This window comes from Labrus mixtus, chromosome 4, assembly GCF_963584025.1.
Source record: "Labrus mixtus chromosome 4, fLabMix1.1, whole genome shotgun sequence".
Lineage (NCBI taxonomy): Eukaryota > Metazoa > Chordata > Actinopteri > Labriformes > Labridae > Labrus > Labrus mixtus.
Genome location: NC_083615.1, coordinates 21589085 through 21610909, shown reverse-complemented (window position 1 = coordinate 21610909; position 21825 = coordinate 21589085). Strand labels below are relative to the sequence as shown.

General features: G+C 39.4%; 2 protein-coding genes across 3 annotated transcripts in view; both read right to left on the bottom strand.

Moving 5' to 3' along the window:
• The window catches only part of LOC132973115 (carbohydrate sulfotransferase 6-like), a 366303-nt gene that overhangs the window by 268055 nt on the left and 76423 nt on the right, over positions 1 to 21825 (bottom strand). The window lies entirely within an intron of this gene.
• Positions 7590 to 13789, bottom strand: dnajc24 (DnaJ (Hsp40) homolog, subfamily C, member 24). Of its 2 annotated transcripts, XM_061036350.1 has the most exons (6): positions 13661 to 13775; positions 12338 to 12448; positions 12090 to 12196; positions 11404 to 11539; positions 8580 to 8648; positions 7590 to 8297 (listed from the first exon to the last, which is right to left on the bottom strand). In XM_061036350.1, the coding sequence occupies exons 3-6, from the start codon at positions 12189 to 12191 to the stop codon at positions 8095 to 8097; spliced, it is 510 nt and encodes a 169-aa protein (XP_060892333.1). In that variant the 5' UTR covers positions 12192 to 12196; positions 12338 to 12448; positions 13661 to 13775; the 3' UTR covers positions 7590 to 8094. The 2 variants fall into 2 exon arrangements, with proteins under 2 accessions (XP_060892333.1, XP_060892332.1); XM_061036349.1 differs by lacking the exon at positions 12338 to 12448 and having other exon boundaries at positions 13661 to 13789.

Sequence of the window (21825 nt, the reverse complement as noted above, 5' to 3'; positions counted from 1 at the left end):
TGTGATTATGTTTTATAACCTCGTCACATAGAACTGCATTGTGCTCTGCTGCTTTACATAATTGGCCAATGCCCTATACAAATGATGTCTTAAGTTTTAGGTTGTTTCTTTTTCAGTGGTAACAGAATTTAAAAAAAACCTAATGAAAGACTGAGAGACACGTGTCACTGGGCCTTGGCTCTTTGAAGAACAGTAACTACATTTGGAAAAGGTCACTATTATGTTCTTAATGTCCCATTTATTTTGCTATGTTTAGAACAACCCATGAGAACTGTTTGAGATTAGTGTGTAAATCAATGAACTTTTTTTTAGTTTAAACCAATTAACATTAGACATTAGACCTCTCTCAAGGTGCTGAGATATGTGCAGAATGAAGTTAAAGCATGCATTATAAGGAAAATAAACATTAGCACTTTAGGGCATGTTAACAGTCAGTAATGAACAAATGAAATGGATGAGAACGCTCTCTAGTAACAATCTGAGAATTAAGCACAACAGTTGGTATTGTACCAACCACTGTATCAAAATATTTTATTAAAATTGACCCTCCTTAATTGAACACCCAAATCTTAAATCAACCACACAAAGGATGCCATCATGTTGTTGCTGTGTTTTTTTTTTTTTTGTTATAGATTTATTTTTTGGGCTTTTGTGCCTTTAATGGAGAGATAGGACAGTGGACAGAGACGGAGATCAGGGAGAGAGAGAGTGGGGATTGATATGCGGGAAGGGAGCCACAGGTTAGATTCGAGCCCGGGCTTCCCGCGTTGAGGACTGCAGCCTCCATACATGGGACGCGCACACTAACCACTGCGCCACCAGCGCCCCTCTGCTGTGTTTTTTTTTTTTTTTTGCAGATTTGACATAGCTCCTTAAGAGCCCATGAAACGTGTTTTCACAACCTGAGTAGGTCCTTCAAGGGCCATCAAGGCACTTACAATAGATCTGACACATGCTAACAAGCTGCAAGATAACACACTCAGACACACACACACACACACACACACACACACACACACACACACTGAAACACACACACAGTGGGTTGAGTGGTCCACTGATTGTTTTCCTGGTCATTCATCAAGCTGAGGAGCTAAAAAAGCTATAAGCTAATAACAGGCTAACAGCATAATTATGAGTTAACAAGGTCTGAGTGTCTCTGAGGTCCTGTCTGCTGCAGCCAATTAGTCAGCACCCAATGGGATATCACTTTTTATTAACAAGGTGTCTGCTGGTGGCACAGTGTCAAAACCCCCAAACTCCACCTAGGTGTTCAGACTGACTGGGGGGGGGGGGGGGAGTCAGGTAAATTTCATTAGCGTCACTTGGAGCCTGAAATTAGCCTCACTATGATATTAATATTGATAATAATAATAATAATAATAATAATAATAACTTTATTTATATAGCACCTTTTAAAAACACAGGTTTACAAAGTGCTTTGACAAACAGCAAAAACAAGAACAAAGCAAACCAAAAACAGAAGAACATAACAAATGGAAAATACTAAAAATAATTAAATACAATTCAACAGAAAAGAACCCATAGTGCACGATACCCAACAGAACTCATTAAGAACTCATCTGCTTATTGGAGGCTGGATATTTTTTTAGTAAGAACACGAAGGATTGAGAGAAAAAGACAAATGGGCCAAACAGTTGAACTTCACTTGTTGTTCTATATTTATAACAAAAGAAGAATTTTAGATTTTCTTTGAAGTACACAATCTGTCAGTGTTGGGAGGATCCAAAGAGTTCCCTTTTTAGGAATTACTTTCATTTGAATACATTCAAATCTAAAGAAATACTTTCTTTGTGTAAAAGACACTTCTGTTTCATCTACTCCGGGTCCAGATTTATTGATCCCTATGAGCTCGACCTTTTGACCCCAGGAGAAATTGCCTATAATGACTGTTCCTTCCACTGTGTCGGTGTTCCTTGTTCCAAAGTGGTGTATGCAGAAGAGGGTCCTGGAGATACTGTGGATCCTAACTCAGATTTAGATGACTTCATATTCTGACAACTAAACATCAAATGGTTTATTATCTGTTCCCAAAGTGCGTCTTGAAATGGGGAAAAGGATTTACAGGTACACTGCTCCTACAGCCTGGATGCAGGATGATCTATGTCAGGGGGAGGGGTTTAAATATTTCGTAGATTAGAAGGTGTTGGAGGAAGATGCTTTGAATATTGACTTTTCTGCTCTGTGACTCAAGATATGTTGATCTGCGGTTGTAATTACTCTGTGTTTTATGTTTGTAACTAGTTTAGTGTGCTTTTTTTGTTTTTGTACTTTATTAATCTGTGGGAAATTCTGGTTTTACACTCTGCGATTGAGAGTCAACTTTCTCAGACACATCAGGCCCAAATCACATACATGTAGAGGACCTGTGGACATGCATTATTGGAGAGATGTCTGCTACACACTGCTATGCACTCGGGATACAGGGGATTTCAGTTTATGTAAAAAAGTTTAAAAAATATATATATATATATATATTTTTTAGGAAGTATCTGCTGCTTTTGGAAACACATACCTCCTATCACAATCTGAAGAAATGACAATAATTCTGAGGGGCTTTTTTTCCCAATGACAGTATATAATAACAGCATATAATCCAAAATCATCACAGGCTTCCAGGGACTCCAATTATTAAAGGGCAATGCCACAGTTATTATCTTGACAGTTATTCAGCGCATCCATCATCATACACCACCCCCCACCCCCGTCCACCTTCAAACACTGTCAGCCACCCAAACAGAAACACAGACAGAGACATAGACGAGGTGAGAAGAAGTGGAGAGAGAGAAAAGGGGGGGGGGGGGGGGGGGTAAATGGGTCTATTTGCAGGGAGTCAATGAGTGAGAAGGGAGACGAAGAAGAGAGAGAGGGAGAGGAGAAGTAGGGAGTGAGAGAGAGAAAGTGATCTAAGGGCTCTAATTGCTACCTAGAGAGGGTGTGGGCTCTGAAAGAGAGGGACAGAATACACTGTAAAAATAACAACAACAAAAAAACATGTGGTGACAAGGCTGCCTGAATGTTTCAGAATTAACTGAGGTATGTATTTATGTTTCTTCCCCCTTATTATCAATGAGAAATAAATAGGATTTTTTGTCAAGTGGGTCTGGTAAATACAGGAGTTTTTTTTAAACCTCTTCATTTGGAGGTTAAAGTGAATGCAAGTAAAACTGTACACTAATGCTAAAAGGTTTATATCAGAACACGTGAAAAAAGTGCATGTACTCCTGCCTGAACTGACCTTCATCCATGTCAGTCCTTTTTAAGTACATGTGTTTCAAAGTCACTAAACTAAGGGCAACTTCACACTGGCAATCTGTGCCGTGCCGTACCGTGCCGTGCAAGATGTAGGTGTATTGACATCTATTTGGCGCAAGAGGTTATGCTAGCGTCAGCACAGTAGCATTCTGGGAAAAAAACATTTTTTATCTGCAGTAAACACACACACTGGCTGATGATCATTCAGGTGTGAGCTTCTGTCTTGGAAATACTGACATTATTTCTCCGTCCTCGATGAAACGGACAAGATTATAGCGGTGAGTTGAAGTCTAGATGTGCAGGAAGGAAACCTTTTTTTTCGACGCCAGGAATTGCAATTGCTCCGCAACATCCAGATTGAAGATGAAAATTCACAGGGGTGTAATAAATGAGACTTTAAACGGCAGTCAGAATCGTAGACTGAAAATAATAATGGATGAAGCCTGAGTGACGTCAGCCACCTGTTACAGCAGGGGGTCTCCGGAGGCTCATCGGCAGCAACCTCCATGCTGGAAATGCTGTCTCAACCCAACTTTCAGTCAACCTAACACCAGGCTGAGAGCTGGAGCTGAGGTGGGTTTTAGGCAGCTTGACGAACTGTTACATCACACCCACCTGTCAATCATGTCAGCTATGTGCCTACCTATGGATAACACGTATCGTTCATAAAATCTGACAATAATTAATCAAAGCTATTTTGTTTTTTTGTTTGTTTGTTAATTTCGGCTGTAAAAACTGCTTTTTTGGCTGTGATGCATATGTGACTTACAGTGTTCCTGGAGTCAGCCTCAAGTGGACACTCGACCATCTGCAGGATTTTACACTTCCGCATTGGCTTCATTCTTTAAGACCGGAGGTTGCCGCTTAGTCAGATTTGGACTACTGACTGTGTTTCAATCCCAGAATCCTTCATCTTCCATTGCACTACAATCCAGTTTTGTAATTAAACAACATAAGGGATATTTGAGATGAGTGCAGGTAACAATCTTCTTCTCCTCTCCACTATGACTACAATCTTGCAGCCATAGAAGCTTGTGGGATTATGAACATTAACAGTGCACAGAAAAGGTTCTCTAGACCAGGAGTACTGGCTAAACAGGACGCCCGACCAAAAAAGATTTTGTACCCTGTAAATATGACCCCTTTGACACACTGTGCATTTTCTTTTATGAAGGTTTCATGTTAATGTCAAACAGTTGAAGTGTTTCTTCCTCGTGACTTCACCAAATGGAGTTTCAGCGTTTTACAGTGTATGAAGGGGGTAGGGGCGGGGCTCTGCTGAGGGGTTTGATTCTTGATAGAAAGTGATCTAAAGTGCTGTAATTGTAGGTGATGTGTTGGTGAAAGTGATTTAGTGTCCCAGCATGTCTCTATGTGTCTGTCACATCAATATTCTACCAACCCTTTATTAACCCCTCCCCCCCCCCACACACACACACACATACACACACACACACACACACACACACACACACACACACACATAAACTCAGTCTTCTCAAAGCAGCTGACCGCTAGTGCTGTTTATAGCCCCAACTTCTTAAATCCTAACTTTCCCCACTCTACTTCTTTTTCAGCACATCTGTGTGAGGATCAGTAAGATTTGGCTTGATTGGGGGGCCAGGGTGTGTGTGGTGTGCTAGTGTGTGTGTGTGTGTGTGTGTGTGTGTGTGTGTGTGTGTGTGAGAGAGAGATGGGGGGATAATAGATGAGAGATGATCATCACTCGGAGCTTCTGTCAGCTGTGACCTTTGCAGGCTGAGTGACCAGAGAGACAGCAGAGTCATTACCAGCCTTCATCCCTTTGTGTGTCTGTCACAGCCCTGCAGAGGGGAGAACAAGCTCTATCATTTAGGCCGCTGGTTCTCAACCTGGGGGTCGAGACCCCCTGGTCTTAAAGGGTAATTTTTCAGGGTCACAGGATATAACATTTACAATACAAAAGATTAGCTTTTTCTCTCTTAATTCTTCTACATTTTTATCTTTTTTTCTGTTTCACTCCACCTTCTGTGATAGAATTTGACACCAAAAAATGAAAAAAGGAAGATCAGAAGATCAGTCTCTCCTTTTAAAACTCTCTTTTTTGATGCTAAAAGGCTCACAAGCTGACAGGTATTTGATCTTATATCACATATTGGTTTTATTTGGTTTGAAGTATACAATTGCTATTCTAGGAGGAAATAAGAAACACAAACAGTTACTTTAAAGTATGATGAAATCATGTTTAAAGCAAGGCAGTTTATATGTGAGTGAGAGATTTTACTCTTGAACAGCAGGGGACCATTTATAGGCAGACACAGGCAGAGGAGACACAGAAATAGTGAGAAATGTGTTGTGTAATAACAAGAAGAAAAAAAAAAGAAGAAAAAAAAAACTGAAACTATGTTACTCTGATGTCAAATGTTTAGATTTTGAGTGTTGTGCCAAAATTGTACAAATGTCACCTGATTATGATGCTTTCCACTGTGTACCAATGCCTGACATGCTTGCAGATGCATCCTCAACTTGGATACATAGGAATTGAACAGCACATTAATATGTCATACAATGACAGTGTTTCTGCAAAGTGGGTGTCGCGAGACAACGAGAGTGGGGGGTCACAAGATGAATGAAGACATGAACACAAATACAAATTGAAAAGGATGTGTAATTTCACATTTTACCAATTGTAAAAATATACACCAAAAAGTAGACCCGAAAACCTCCTGGGAAGAGAATAAAACCAAGCATTAGTGCTGAAATTAAAGCAATGTGTAAAAATCCTTAAAATGTAAGTTTGCACAAGACAGCGACAATGTGTGTGTCTGCTGTTCTTTACACACACAGATATCACCTGTTGTTCTAATACCAGTGTTTGGATAGGCTTATTAGTCAAGTGCCTGGCTGTGTGCAACAGTATGGTCTTCAAACACATCCAATGACAGTGAAGGTTCCCAGTCTCTAGCACCGGTATTTTAGGGGCTGAAAAGTTTGGACAGTGAAATGAAGATGAAGATAAGGGTTTCATTGTTATTTCAGATTGATTTTACTTCAAAAGGCAGAATATGCAGGGACATTTCAGTTATAATAACCCTGTACTTTTGGTTTTATGTGTATGATGTGGCTGATAAGCATCAGATGAGCATCAGATATGCTGAGCAGCATCATGCCAGCGAGCGGGCAGGTTCAGACGTGTAGAGGAGACTCTGAGGTCTCCAGATGCTCCAAACTCGGAATCACACACAGACTCTCCGGAGGATAAACTGACACCCTCTACAACCAGCATCACATTACCTCAGAACAATTCCCCTGATGGTTTCACTGGTTCTTTTGACAACTTCCATACAAAACACTTAAAGGCAGTTTTACACAGCGGTAAGCCTGACAACACACAACAATGAATGTAGTATCACCCATTCAGGGCTCTGTGTTGATAGTGTTTCACAAAACAAATTAAATTTGACAGAAAATGTGGGCAAAACTGAGGACTGTGTGTAGACTATAAAGCCAGCTGCAGAATATTCAGATACTTTTAAATGACTACATTACCCTTCAAACATTTCTCAGCCGTGTCCCTGTATTCTTAGCTTTCACATGATGTCACACATTTATGGAACTGCCCACCCTGGCGGGCAAGAAAGGCTTCCTACTGCTGTACGCTATGGAGAAACTGTCAGTCTCAGTTGCCATCTAGGTGTTTTAAGCAGTTTGTTTTTTTAAATGAAAGACAGTTGTTCAATTTGATCGATTGGGCTGTGCTTTTACAGAAATTAATCCAAAAAACAAACTGAGATTGTCAATGAATGCGATTAGACACTTCTGTCCCTTTAACAAATAAAAGAACGGACTGCTCCTTACTACCTTAAAATATTATGTTGAGAAAAAGATCACTGATATTTTACTAATATTACTGCTCCAGAACACTGACAGAAAGTGACAGCTGACAGGGATCCTGGTTACTGTAACGTTAACTTGCTTATGCTATCCACAATAAGGCACGTAGATGAGCTGATTGGTTTAACGGTTTGTCAAGAGGCTGAAAAGCCGTCTCAGCTCCAGCTCTCAGTCAGTCGTTAAGCTGGCTGAAAGTTACGGTGAGAGAGCATTTCCAGCATGGGCCGCCATCGATGGTACTCTAAAGCCGCCCGCAGCAACAGATGGGTGAAGTCACTCAGGCTTCGCCCATTAATATTTACAGTCTATGATGACGACTAGGGCACAGCTGAAGTCATCAACCAGTTTTGGAATCTATCCTTTTTACTTGTCTTGATGGGTCGTGACAAAAATAGTGAAAACGATCTTCAAACGATCAATAGAAAGCATACAAACAATACTCCATCTTTCAAAGCAGTTTTAATGTACAATCCTGTAAAATATGTCAGATTCCTTTTTTCAATAACTGTCAAATATATAAATTAAATTCATAAAGAATAAAACAAATCCTTCATGTTTCAGTGATATATAGACATAAAGAATGGCCCTGAAGCTTACATTTACTCTTCTATTTGTGATCTTGATAAGTCTCTGTGTCGTATGTAAAAAAAAATGAGCTGTCTATTGATGTTTTGATGTTCACTTCACAATCTTCAAGTTACTGAGTCAGTCAATGGCATATTTTAATTGGTGAATATATCCCTTTGCCTTGAAGCCCTGTAACAGAAGTGATGTAGATGTTCAACACAAGGTCTGAGATGTTGAAGAACTCTTACTTTGTCCTCTTCAGCCAGCCAACCTAACTGTTGTAGTGGTTGATTCTCTCTCTTCCAGAAATGTAAATGTTGCCAAAATGATGGTCTGACTCAGCAGAATAAAGAGTGTTTCATATAAAAAGTCTCATTGTCATTTAAAGAAAAGAGTCTTTGAATGTAATGACCATGTGACGTACACACTGAGGGAACATGTATCACAGCAAACGACCACTCCTCTGTGCTCCTCTTCCTCTTCGCCATCCTGCCGCCGACTCCGCGTCTCCTCCTCTACCTCCTCGACGGAGACATCGAACCTTCCTCCACAGCGACAGCTGTATGTGTACACACACTCACCTGAAACAACAAAACATATATTTTAAACTAACAGAATTCATTAGATAGTGAGCATAAATATGTACATATATTATGAATAATTTAAGATAACCGAAAAAAGAAACTCACATGATTAAATTATTAGAACAATGTGTCAATTGTACAGCATTGTATTTAAAAACATAGATATAAATACAATTCAAAAAGATGTAGGACCGTCAGAAAGCAGGAGAGGAAGTGCCTGCCTGCCATTGTTATTTTTTTGTGTCTGGGTTTTATTGTATTGTGTGTATGTGCAGTTACCCTGGTCCCAGGTCATGTCCTCCAGATAAACCGTAGAATCCACTGGCCAGTCCTGTTTCAGCTCCTGTGCTGGAGAGGATTAAAACGGGAGCATTGTTAATAATGCAGTACTAGGAGGACTACACAAAGAACTAGGAAATATATTTGAAGAGTATTAGGTTTAAAGAGACCCCTACAAGAATTGCCACCGCATTGGCATGGGTGGTCTTTGAGGCCCCATAACCCTGAGAGCTTTGATGTCAGGAGCTACAATTCTACAATTCACTTAGCAGACGCTTTTATCCAAAGCGACGTACATCAGAGAGTAAGTACAACTCAAGCAAGGATCTAGAAAAAAAGGAAACAATGTGAATTCACAAAGAGAAAGAGAAGAACCAAGACATCAATTAATGAATGGATGAAATGTGATGGGAGGAACCCTTAATGGATGGCCTGACAGAAGGTGAACAGCTGGGTGTTCACACTTTTATGATTCACAGTTCACTCTTGAGGAAACAGTCATTATCAAGTCATACAGTTTGACAGTGATAATGACTTTGAACCATGAATAATTAGTGCTAAAATTTACCTGCTTTTTAATTAATGTTATACTATGTGGAGTATGTGCTGCTTAACTAGTGTTAATTTAACATGAGATTAATGACCTAGAAGAGGGAGAAGCTATTAGAAGGAATACAACAAAGTTAACAAGTTGATTTATTTACTCTTTTATATCTGAAAAGACATTTGGCTTGTGTAAGAAGTTTCCATGTCTGTGTTAATATTTTGAATTTAGATCAAATCACCTTTTTGTTTATTACTGTAAATTTAAAGCCAATTAAAGCCCTGTATTAAGCTACTCTGTCAACTGTCAAGACCCCAAGCTGCAGTTTATGAACAACAAGGCATTGGAAATCTACCTTTTGAAGCTAGGCTGTAAAGAATTTAAATTTTCACACGTTTACTACAAATGACTTGATACTGTTTTTAGAGCAGGCTTTTTTTAACCAGACTAAACAGAATCGATACAGAGACTAATCTAGCTGACATTTAAAACTTCTTAAGATTGTCATATCTGAAAGGCTTAATATGCGATTTTTTGATCCAGCAGATGTCGCCCTTGAGCACCAGCATGAAACCAAAACAACTTGCGCTGCATTGTTGTGTTAGCATGCTAATGCTAGCGATCTTTATTATGCTCGTATCTTGACACTGCATGTAAATTTACCCGAAATGAGCGTGATCTAGAAACACAGTTAAGCAGTGAGTACAGTATGTTATTCTTCTTTTCTCTAGTCCCTCAATTAAACAACTTTTATACTCGAGGTGATGAGCCGGCCGGCCGTCCGGGCGATGTAAACAAACTTAAGATAGGACTCTGAAAACTCTGAAAGCATCACAGACAGTGGGACTCGGGTGTTACACCCATTGTAGACAGTCATGACTCACAGAGTTATTTTCAGAGGATATACTTGATTTCTATTATATTTAAGAGTGAAAAATTGCATATAAAGCCTTTAAGAAGTAATGATATTCAAGACCCTTTTAGACAAGCTCCCTTTATGTTTATCTGATAGGATACAATATGTCCGTGTCATCTCATCAACTGTTCTACCCTAAGGTGCATTAAAGGAGTAGGTAGCCGCCTGTATGAAGGAATCAATTTAAAAAAACTAGTTCAGAGTCCTTAGTCTCCGTGTCTACACTTCCACCCTTGTGCCGCCAAATTGAGCGTTCCCGCTTTGGGGTCCAAGACCGTAGGGTGTCCCAATTCTCTGGTGTTGTTTTCCCAGTGGTGCCACCTTTCACCCTTAATGCGCCCCTTCTTCAGGTGTGCATCAGACCACACTTTGCTGAAGGCTATTACTCAGAATTCATGTAGTGTTGTGATGTTTCAAACTGCTGACCCAGAAGGAAGCAAAACGTTTTTCCCCTCGTTGATCCAACGGGATGGCCGAGAAGAGAGACAATGAAGGAGAATGTATTTTTAAGTGCAAGTAAAAAATTGTTTTTGATCAGAAAGTGATGTTCATATCAAAATATGAGCCGACGAGAAACTGTGGCTCGTTGATACACGGCTGAGATACATGACAGATCTCACTTTCTTTTGCCATTATGGTCACATAGGGAATGACGAGCAGACATTTACTTTTTGTAAGTTTAGGTAAGAGAATGAGCGATCTCACAGGGCACAGAAACACTTCTATTGAGGTATATGAGAAAGTTATCATGGCTGTAACGTGAGCATAAGAGTTTGTACTATGAAAGTGAAGGCTTCATTGCAAAGTGATCTCATGAATGTGTGTGTTATCCTTTTTCCCCCGAAGTGACAAATCAAATATGAAGTTTTAGCATGAATGAAAGCAAATAAAGTCATTTTTAAATTCAGAAGATTTCTGTTCAATATTTGTTATTTAACAACTGTTTATTATACGGTGTGTTTAATCATATGTTAGTGTAAATTACAGAGAATTTGCTGCCAAACCTATACATCAGTACAGGTCAGGTATTTCTCAAGAAACATGGAGCATGTAGAAAAAACACTTTTAAAAAAAAAAAATATGAAACATCTGCTTCAAGACTAGTTCATGACAAAAATGAGTTGATGGTGCAGAACAATACTGTCAGGAACTTTTTCAAGTGTAGGCTTATAACCACGTTATTTTTAAAATGTATACAAAGAAATTTCCGAGTTAACAATGTGCAAGAAAATATGCAAGCTAGGTAGCCACTGATGTGTCATTATGTCATTACAGATTGTCAGGTGAGATGAATCAGATGCTGAAAACCGTAGTCTCGGCCATGTGGATAATAAAAGCAGATCAACTGATATTTGATGTCCTACCTCTCCTCTGTAAGTCGTACTGTCTCCTGCTGTTCTGGTCACTGAGAATCCTCCAGGCTGCATCTACTTCTAAAAACTTCTTCACAGCAGACTCGGCTTCTGAAGAAGATGCATCGCCAAGACGGTCTGGATGGTACTACGTTTTTCACACACAAAAGTACACACACATACCAGTTCAAAAAGGAGGATTTATACGACGAGGTATTTTAAAGTCAGTCACACTGACTCACTGTTTGTTTACAGTTTAGAGTGGGTACATTTTTAGTTGAGCAGTACACTACAATTCTACAATTCACTTAGCAGACACTTTTATCCAAAGCGACGTACATCAGAGAGTAAGTACAACACAAGCAAGGATCTAGAACAAAAGGAACAATGTCAGTAAGAGCAAACGATCAGCTTTGAGTCTGATTGGACACACAGGTGCTGACAGGCATTGCACAGAGGCAAAGTACAACATTGAGGGCAGTTCTTGAGAGCTCTAATCAGTATAGAAACCATCTTATAAGTCATCGTTATCAAACAAAAACCATCGTCACAACCATCATCAATAATATCGAGACCATCATCATCCTCATTATCATTAAGTTAGTAGAACACTGGTAATAGAATTATATTAAGACACTTTTTCATACTGTATGCAGCATCCATGGATAAGTATCACTGTAGAGGTGAGCAGTGTTTACCTGTAAAGCCAGCTGCTGGTATCTGTGTCTGAGCTCTTTGAGCGAGTCTGAGGGGCTGGCTCCTAGGACAGCATACAGGTCCTTCTCTGCTGCTTCACACATCACTGCTGCAAGACCACAGTGACATCAGACCAACATTTTATTCACACATTGTACAGTACTAGTTATTTAGTCTTTCTAATTTTCTCTAGGTTATAATTATGCAGTAAGAAAAAACGAGGCAACTTCCTCATGTGGTGAATACGTGCCTGGTTATGTGATTTCATTCATGTCTTATTAAATAACTGCAATGCCCGCCTCCGGCTGCAAAATGGCAGTGTCGGAGGTGCGACATCAGTGCCTTTGGATCTGAAAACGAGCTGTGTATGGAATGATGAAACTGCTGTTGGTGTATTCTGACATTTTAATTTCTTTCTGAAGACAGAAAAAGCTTTTTCTCTACGTCAAATGTTGTGTGTTGTGATCCAAAATGGTGTTCATTCAAGTCAAGGCTAAAAGGAAACATTGGTCCTTATTTTTTAACCTCTAAACCACTTACCGGTATGAAACATGGCCATTTGAAAGGTAATCACAACATCAACAGCGCTGCTAGGGTCCTGATGAGGGTGCGTAAATATGAACACACATCACACCCGTCCTTCAGACACTACACTGGCTCCCAATTTCATTCAGGATTCAATACAAAGTCACCCTTCTCACCTACCAAGTGCACCCATGGAAATGCCCCCCCTCTACCTCAAAGAACTCCTCACCCCACAATCCTCCACACGAAGCCTCCGCTCTGGAAACACCAACCTCCTCCATCCCCCCCCAGGACTAAACTCCACACCATGGGTGACCGGGCCTTCTGCTCCTCTGCTCCACAGTCTGTGGAACGCTCTCCTCCGAGCATCTGAGGGCGCCACAGTCTGCGGACGCTTTTAAAAGGGCCCTAAAAACCTTTTTAACAAAGCCTTCTGCTTGTGCTTTTAGTTTCGTTAGTTGCTTAGCTGATTAAATTTGTTTTTATTTCTATTTTATTTTTCTTCCTGTAGCACTTTGAGATTTTTTGCAAAAATGTAAAGTGCGTTACAAATTAAATGTATTATTATTATTATTATTATAATCAGAAGACTTTGGCTTAATATTTAACATGATACCATTGAGGGACCTATTTAATTTTGAATGTGTATCCTTTAAAGCATTTCTGGACACTTAGCTCATTTTAGAATTGCTTAAAAAAGCAAGTTGATAACATTTGAAAAACTAAATCATCTATCCTTTATGTCCAGTGCAGTAGTGAAACACACATTTTGAAATAACTATAACATTTGAATTCTTTGTGATTCAGGCAGAAGGGCTCAAGATAGGAAAGCAGGTACCATAATAGGCCTTGACAATGTTTGGATGTGGACCTACTATAATGATGACAATAAAGTGATGGTTTTTAGGTGAGTATGATGAAGTTTTCATACAAATACAGCCTCGTTGGTGGATATTATGGAAGTATGGACCAATGTGCGTATATACACACGTACGGGCAATTCAGTCTTTAATTATTTTATGTTTGAGTTAAAAAGTATCCAACATACCTTCAAATGTATTCACCTGAGACAAGACATAATGTCCAACGATGTTATGAGTCCCCCCCTGTACACAAACACGACGAGTCGGCGGGTATCACTTCCGCATGCAGCTTGGAGTTTTCTTCTTCTCTCGTTTTCTTTTTCTAAACAGTCTCTTTAACGCACTACCGCCACCTACCTCCAATGCAGAAGATGGCAAGCTGAAATAATAGCTGTAGTAGAGAAACAAAATGAACACATCTTAAAGCAAAACGAAATACACATTGAAACAGTAAAATATTGTCTTGCCTTTTGTGTGTTTGTGAGAGGAGCCAAAGCAATAACAGCTAAGCTCCTCATTCATGAAACTCTACATCTGACTCAGTTCTTTATTTTATGCATTAATAAAATGTGGTTACGCTTTCTCTACTTGTTTATTTCTATCAGTATTTTAATACTAAAATAATTGTATAGTTCATTATACCTTATGAAGCAAAATTATTCATGCTGGATGGTATAAAAAATGATGGTGCTTTAGTGATATGAAAGTAATAAAAATATTGCCAAAGCACTGTATAATAATTATTATACAGTGTATTAAGTTATATTATCAATAAGTTGGAACTGACTTTAAGGAGTCATGATCTTGTATTGGACGGGAAATATTTTGAATATTGTGGTTGCTTGTATTTGTTGCTGTACAAAGCAACAGGTGCAGTCCTTGTGAAACCACTCTGTGCCAATCCCACAGATTTGAACTCCACTGCCAAGCACCTGAAACTGCCGCCAAGAAAGAGCAGCACCAGACCACATGCTGAGAAATGAGTCCTGACAATACAGACCAGAAGCGATCTGTTAATTGAAATGGGAATAGAGGAGATGAGGTGGCACGCCGACACCTTTATGATCCGACTTCCTGTCTGTCACTCACTTATGGCTCTTTAACAAGACCATAGGGGGGAGAGGGGGAGGGGAGACACAGGGTGACTGACATTGTTGTGCACTTAATTATTTCTCCATTTTGGTTGAATTAAGGCTCAATTAGTCAAGTGACAAAATATAAATAGTTAGATTGGGAGGCTGCACTTAGCACTTTATTAAATACACATGAGTGCAGTCTCATGCATCAAAGTGCTTTAGAGAATGCGGACAGTAAATTAAAACAAAATAAAACACATACAGATAAAAAGTGCTTCACAAAACACACAGGATAAAACATTGGCGAGTAACAAAATTATGAATAAGAATGAATGTGGGAGCTGGGATTTGTTTTAGTCAAAATCCGGGCAGCAGCATTCTGCACTTGCTGGAGTCGAGTCAATGAGCACTAACTAAGACAAGTGAAAAGAGCATTGCAATAAAGTCCAAACGTGAAAAAACAAAGGCATGAATAAGCTTTTCTAGGTCAGGGAAAGACAGGGTTGATTTAATCTTACTGATGATCGTAGTAACAGGATTCAGTGAGACCACTGATGTGCAGAGTGAGTGTAAGTTTTGAATCAAATGTAATTTCTACCTGTAGATTTTATATCGGGTGCTAGTCGACCAAAGAGCGGCTTTAATGTGTTCTCTATGTGATTGGGCCTGAAGAATATTACCTCTGTCTTCCCTGTATTCAGCTGCAGAAAATCACTGCTCATCCGTTTCTCAGTTGTGGCTGTGCACTCCGTTAAATTGTTCAAGTGGTTGATGTTATCTGACTTAAATAACAGATATATTTGCGTATCCTCAGCATAACAGTGATAAGAAAGCCCATCTAAATTATTCATAATATATTTTCTAGTGGAAGCATATAAAGGGAAAACAAAAATGGGCCAAGGATTGAACCCTGTGGCAGACCGTACAACATGGGGTCAGAGGTAGAAACAAAATTACTGACTTTATACACAAATGAGGACATCATTTAAGATTAAACAGTCCAAATTGTTTTAGTGATAGCACTCCGCAGACTTATGATGTTAACTGATCTTACAGCTTTAAACCTCCATTGTGTAAAATTTGGCACCTGTTCACCTGGATTGTATAAAATGGCTGGAGTGTGATGCGATAGTGAATAATCACCTGAACACTCAAAATTAGGTTCTTATCAAATGTGTTTGAAATAAAGCAGCAACCGAGTTGGAAGATAAAGACAATGCTGAAGTTTAACATGTCAAAACGGCAGGTCCTTGAGGGTCCATTTGAAGCTGGCTGGCCCGGAAGTCTCATTAACATCCATGTTAAAATAATAATTTTGACAGCAAAAATAAACACGTTAACAGCCTGGTACAAAAAACCTTTTTGTTCTCAGGAGCTCATGTATTTTGTGGTTTCACACTGTAGATGGAATTATTTTGATATTCCATAGTTTCTTATTACAGTTTCCTAACAGCCTACAAGTAAAGCATCGCAACACAGTGTGTGCCGTTTTAACTTTGACGATATGTTTCTCTTTTCATTCTTGTCACTTAAGTAAATGGCAAATGGAATTGAGCTTTTAAAGAGCTTTTCTAGTCTTCTGACTATTCAAACCACTCTTACACCGCATGCCACACCAATTCACACACTGATGGCAGAGGCTGCTATGTACAGTGACCATCAGAAGTAGCTAATCCCATTCATACACACATACAAAGCAGTGGGAGCAATTTGGGGTTTGTGTTGCCCAAGGAGACATCGGATATGTTGCTGCAGGAGCTGGTGATCGAAACCCCAACCTTCTGGCCGAGAGACGACCGACTCTACCAACTGAGCCACAGTAGACATGGACAAGAAAAAAGGAACAAGAGTGTTCGACAAGGCGCCATGAGCGTCAGATTTGAATGCTCAATGGTTCACAGAGCTCATTGAAACTTTTTTGGTTGTTTGTGTGTGTGTGTGTGTGTGTGTGTGTGTGTGTGTGTGTGTGTGTGTGTGTGTGTGTGTGTGTGTGTGTGTGTGTGTGTGTGTGTGTGTATGTTGGCTAGCACTCTCAGAGCAGAGCAGCTGTTCATTAGAAATGTGTGAAGAAACAACACAAGACGATAATAACAGCAATCTCTTGCTCATTAAAGGCAAAAAAGAACAACCAAGCACACACACACACACACACACACACACACACACACACACACACACACACACACACACACACACACACACACACACACTCACACACACACAGGCCTGTCTACCTGCTGGTGATCATAACGCTGTTGTTAATTACAAAGGACAATATGAAAAACATGATAAACAAGCAAAGAATAGATGCAGCTACAACCTGTCAGTCAGACAGAATCACTGACCCACACATCAGCATCATCTCTGACTCTGAGCAGAGCGACTGAAGGATAGACACACACAGCTGTTCATCAGAAAGGTGTTAACTAAACTAATAATCATCAACAGTACAAACAAAAAACAAAAAAAAAACATTTGTACATTAAGAGCTCTATCATGAACTAAATGATCTGCTGTTGTTATTGTCTCTGATGTTTTTTGGATGTTATAATCAACCGGAATATATTGGACAGCCACCCTTTCAATTGTTGGCTTTTTATATAAAAGATATGGAACTGCTCAGAAGTTAGGTGTATCTGATACTGTTTTAAATATATATATATATATATATATATATATATATATATATATATCTTTTCTTTCTTTCTTTTTTATTTAGTAAATGTAGCAGCTTCCAGAACAAGGCACATAGTTTTACATGCAGAATTCAAGAGCAAGAGAGAGGACAAGAACAGGCAAAGGAAGAATCATTTGAACTCAAAAGAAAAATAAATGAACTGATTTAACATCTTCACTGAGGTAATAGAGACTTGAATCATTCTAACTCTTAACAAGAGGGACTATGAAACAAAAACTGTACAGGATGCTTATCATGCGGGCGGCAGTAGCTTAGTCAGTAAGGACTTGGGTTGGCCGGATAAACCGGATGGTTGCTGGTTCAAGTCCTGGTGTGGACCATATATATGGAAGTGCTCCCTGCATAGAGCATCTCTCCACAGGTCCTGTTTGTGCATGTCTGTGATAAAGTATTTAAATTTCAAAACAAAAAAAATCAAAATAAATAGGCCCAGTCCATCATTTGAGCTCAACTATTTCAGAAAAAGAAGAAAAATTCATTGGACAGGTAAATGTGTGTACATATACTATATGTATGGTTGGCGTACGGTGCTGTGTGTGCGCTCTAGCAGAAACAGGTTTGTGTGTGTGTGTGTGTGTGTGTGTGTGTGTGTATGGGATGGTGCAGGTCCTTTTATAAATGTGTTTTTGATTCAAAATGTTTAATGTATATTGTATTTGTTTATTTTTGTCTTCTGTGTAATGTGAATTGAATTTACATTTGTATAAAATGTGCTCTCCAAATAAATGTAGCCAAGTGCTCATTGTGAGAAAAACTCACAATGTGTACCACATCATACGTTTTATTAACTGTCACACCCCATTTGTTGTGTAGCAACTTTCTTGCACTTGTGGTATGCCCACACCGACCCTGTGGAGAGAGGTTGTGCCTGAATGTGGTTGGTTAATTACTTAAAAATAAACGCCCATTATCAGCTCATCACCAGAGCAGGTAGACAGAGGAAGTAGTTTAGGTTGAAGTGAAAGGATGAATGAATGTGTGAAAGAATATAACCAGTCTTCCTGTCTGAACTTACTCTGAGCTCCATTTCCTTTGTCTTTGTCATGTTGAGCTGGAGATGGTTCTGCATGCCAATGTGCCCTGATTCATTAAAGGCAATTCAATTTAATCTGGGGGCGACAGTAGGCCAGTCTGTAGGGACTTGGTTTGGGAACTTTAGGGTCGCCGGTTAAAGTCCTGGTCAAAATATGGAAGTTCTTCTGGTAGATGGAGAGGTGCCAGGGCACTTCCCAAGCACTGCTGAGGTGCCCTTGAGCAAGGCATCGAACCCACAACCGCTCTGCTCCCTGTGTAGCAGTGTGTAGCAGTCCCACTCCGACATCTCTCCACTAATGCATGTCCACAGGTCCTGTTTGTGCATGTCTGTGATTCGGGCCTATGTGTGTAAGAAGCATGTCTCTCAATAACAGAGTGTAAACCAGAATTTCTCTCAGGGATTAATGAAGTATTTCAAAAATATAAAAAATCATTGTCTCTAAATGAGTGTGCTTCAAGATAGCCGAACAACAAAAAAATCGTATTGCCCTAAAATGCATGAAAACTAAATTAACCAGGTTGTCTTGAAAATGCAAAGAGAAAAAGGTAAAGAAACTTGCTTTCATTTGAAACAATCAAAGTAAAGAGTTGTTGGAAAAATAATATATACTCCTGTAAAGTACAGATGCCTGAAAAGTCAACTTAAGTACAGTGACAAAGTATTTGTTTTGTCATTTCCCCAAAAATGATCAGGTCATATCATACCTTTATGCACACTGTGGATACACTTCCAATTTTGAAAATATACAGCCAGTTTCACATTCAACCACACATTTAACCACACATTCACTCTCACTGGAGCAGAAAAAGGTCCACAACACATTCACCACAGCTCTGTGCCCTGCAGTGCCACGCACACACACACACACACACACACACACACACACACACACACACACACACACACACACACACACACACACACAGACAGACAGACACACACACACACACACACACACACACACACACACACACACACACATTAACAGACACACAATGACTGTTTGCCTACCACCTGGTTCCCTCTCTTGGCCTGGCGACACACTCACAGTTTTCATACAGTGTGTGTGTGTGTGTGTGTGTGTGTGTGTGTGTGTGTGTGTGTGTGTGTGTGTGTGTGTGTGTGTGTGCGTGCGTGCAGGTTTGTGCGTCTGCGTGATTGATGATGGGTCATATCTTGCTGTGCTCTGAAACACTTCACTGGTTTAAACTGCTGAACCAGCAAGAGACTGTCTGTACATGTGTGTGTGCCGCAGTGAATCTGAGCCAGAGAAACACAGCTGGTCAACAGAAGTTCCCAGGCAGCTGCTTCCTAAATAACGCTTCTGTACACAAAAAAAAATAAAAAATACCAGCAAGTCTGTCAACTGTGCTAGCAGGTTTCAAGGTAGGTTCAAGTGCTAGACAGCATACCCTGAAAAGCTTGTGATTAGGATAACACAAATCTATTTTACAGTCATATTTACATTTAGAAGAACTATCAAGGCTTAATTTGGTTCTTATCATTCTCTTAAGTCCCGAGGAAACAATGATACAACTTAGCTGTTTGTGATGTTGCAAATGTTCCAGAGGTACCTTTAAGTCAACAGAGGATGATGATGCCTTACAATTGTTTAAGTTTTGGGGGATTGAACCTTGATTATAACGTTTGTGATATAAGGTATAGTTGAAAATTAGATGTGCTCTAATCACCTGATGTTCACAGTCATATCATTTGTGCATACTGTTTGTGTGCAGTTTGTGTTTTGTTTGTACTGTACTCATGAGTGCATTCTTTAGGAGCGGACTGAGTGTCAGGCTTAGCATACGCACTGACACATTCATAAGTGTGGAGCATGTGTATGTGTTCATGCGTGCAGAGAATTAATTCTAAGTGTGTGTGTGTTGAAGCGTGTTGTATTAATTGTGTGAATTCAGTTGAAGAAAAAGTTCATTGAAACTACAATAAGAATAAACAACTTTGAGACTCAACTCCTCGTGTTGAACAACTGCATTAACACTTAATGTGGTACTGAAATTGAAAAAGAGTGCAACGTTGGGTTGGAAGCTATATCTCCACTTCACCAACAACTATCACTATCAAATGATCGATCAACCAATCATTTACTAACCGATCTTTTGTAATTAATATAGCATTAAATCTTAACAATATCTGTATAGTTGATCAAAGACATCACGATCAAGATAGTACACAGCAGCCAGTATGTCCTCCTTCTTAGTTTACATTTTGGTCTGGAGTGGTCTGTTTTTGTTTTGACCAGAGAAGAGTGAATTTTGATGATCTATGAACCTGATGGTTCTCGATGACAATGAAAGGTGCATTAAAATGATGACAGAGCCCATGAAACAATGTGTGACTGATGTTTGACAGTAAAACCAGCCAAATTTCAATTGGCACTTTTGAAATTTGGCTTTTCTGACCAGTTGTTCATTGCCCCAGTTCCCTTTGAAATGGGCAATTTTTGCTCACTGGTTTTATTCTGACCTAATATGGCTAAAACGTTTGTATTTTCATTTCCGTAATGAGTTCTGCCAATTTCTTCCACTTGAGCTTTAGTTGGCTTGTACTACTGTGCAGTGATTGACTGTACTTGTTGCTTTCAAGTTTGTCATCAACATTTTCAGCTAGGAAGCTCTTGTACATATCAGGAAAGGGGTCAGCTGCGTCATCTGTGGAGTTCCCACTGAGCTACTGTTTAACCAAAACCATGATCTTCCCTGAGCCTTGTTTGTGTCTATACTCTAACCAATTTAGATTTAGTAAGACTTTTGACTTATCTCTAAACATTCTGTCATAGCATTCCGTAATGCAAGCCTGGATCCAAAAGGTGGTCACTTGATGACAATTTTTCATTTATTGATATCTATAAAAAATATATCTGCAAGTGCAGATAACAATGTGTTCAAATACTGTATGTTGTCTGTCAAACTCTTGCTTCTGAAGTTGCAAGCTATTAGTGCAAACTATGACAAAGGGAACAAAATGAAGTATTGGCTGGGAGTCCTTTATTGCTAACCGCTGGTTAAATTAAAGTTAGCCACTGCTATCAGATGCTTTGCATTGTCCTCAAAATATAGCCAATGTGAACCAAGATTGGGTTTAAGAGCAAACATTCTTGTTTAGGTTCAGGAAAAGATTATAGTTAAAATTTTAAATATTAAATTGAAAATTGACCATCAAATCTGAAGATAGCCACCAACAGGTAATGATCTTGTGAGATCTCTTTGGCTTAGTCCACGTAACAAAAAGTTCAACATTTCCTTTCTGGGTCTGGATGGTGGCAGTCCCTTTCTTTACGGTCTGCGAGTTTCCCTATAGAGGAATTTCAGCTATAGTTCAAGCTGTGCTCTACCACCTGATAAATCCACTCCCCTATTAACATAAATGCTCTGAAAGCAATATTTAACCTTACAACATAGCTTTAATTCCCAGCTGGTCCTGGATTTGAGGTGTTCAGAGGTGTAGTTTGTGTTTTGTGGAAACCAAACAATGACCTTAATGGGGCTATGAAGCTCAGGTACATACAATACTCCTTGAAAT

What these genes read in the sequence shown, in the direction of transcription:
- dnajc24 (XM_061036349.1), bottom strand. Translation starts at nt 12,191, where the DNA reads ATGTGTGAAGCAGCAGAGAAGGACCTGTATGCTGTCCTAGGAGCCAGC. An exon ending in ACCAGCAGCTGGCTTTACAG is followed by an intron (nt 11,540 to 12,089) that starts GTAAACACTGCT and finishes TGAAAAACGTAG; the next exon opens with TACCATCCAGACCGTCTTGG. An exon ending in GGACATGACCTGGGACCAGG is followed by an intron (nt 8,298 to 8,579) that starts GTAACTGCACAT and finishes TTGTTGTTTCAG; the next exon opens with GTGAGTGTGTGTACACATAC.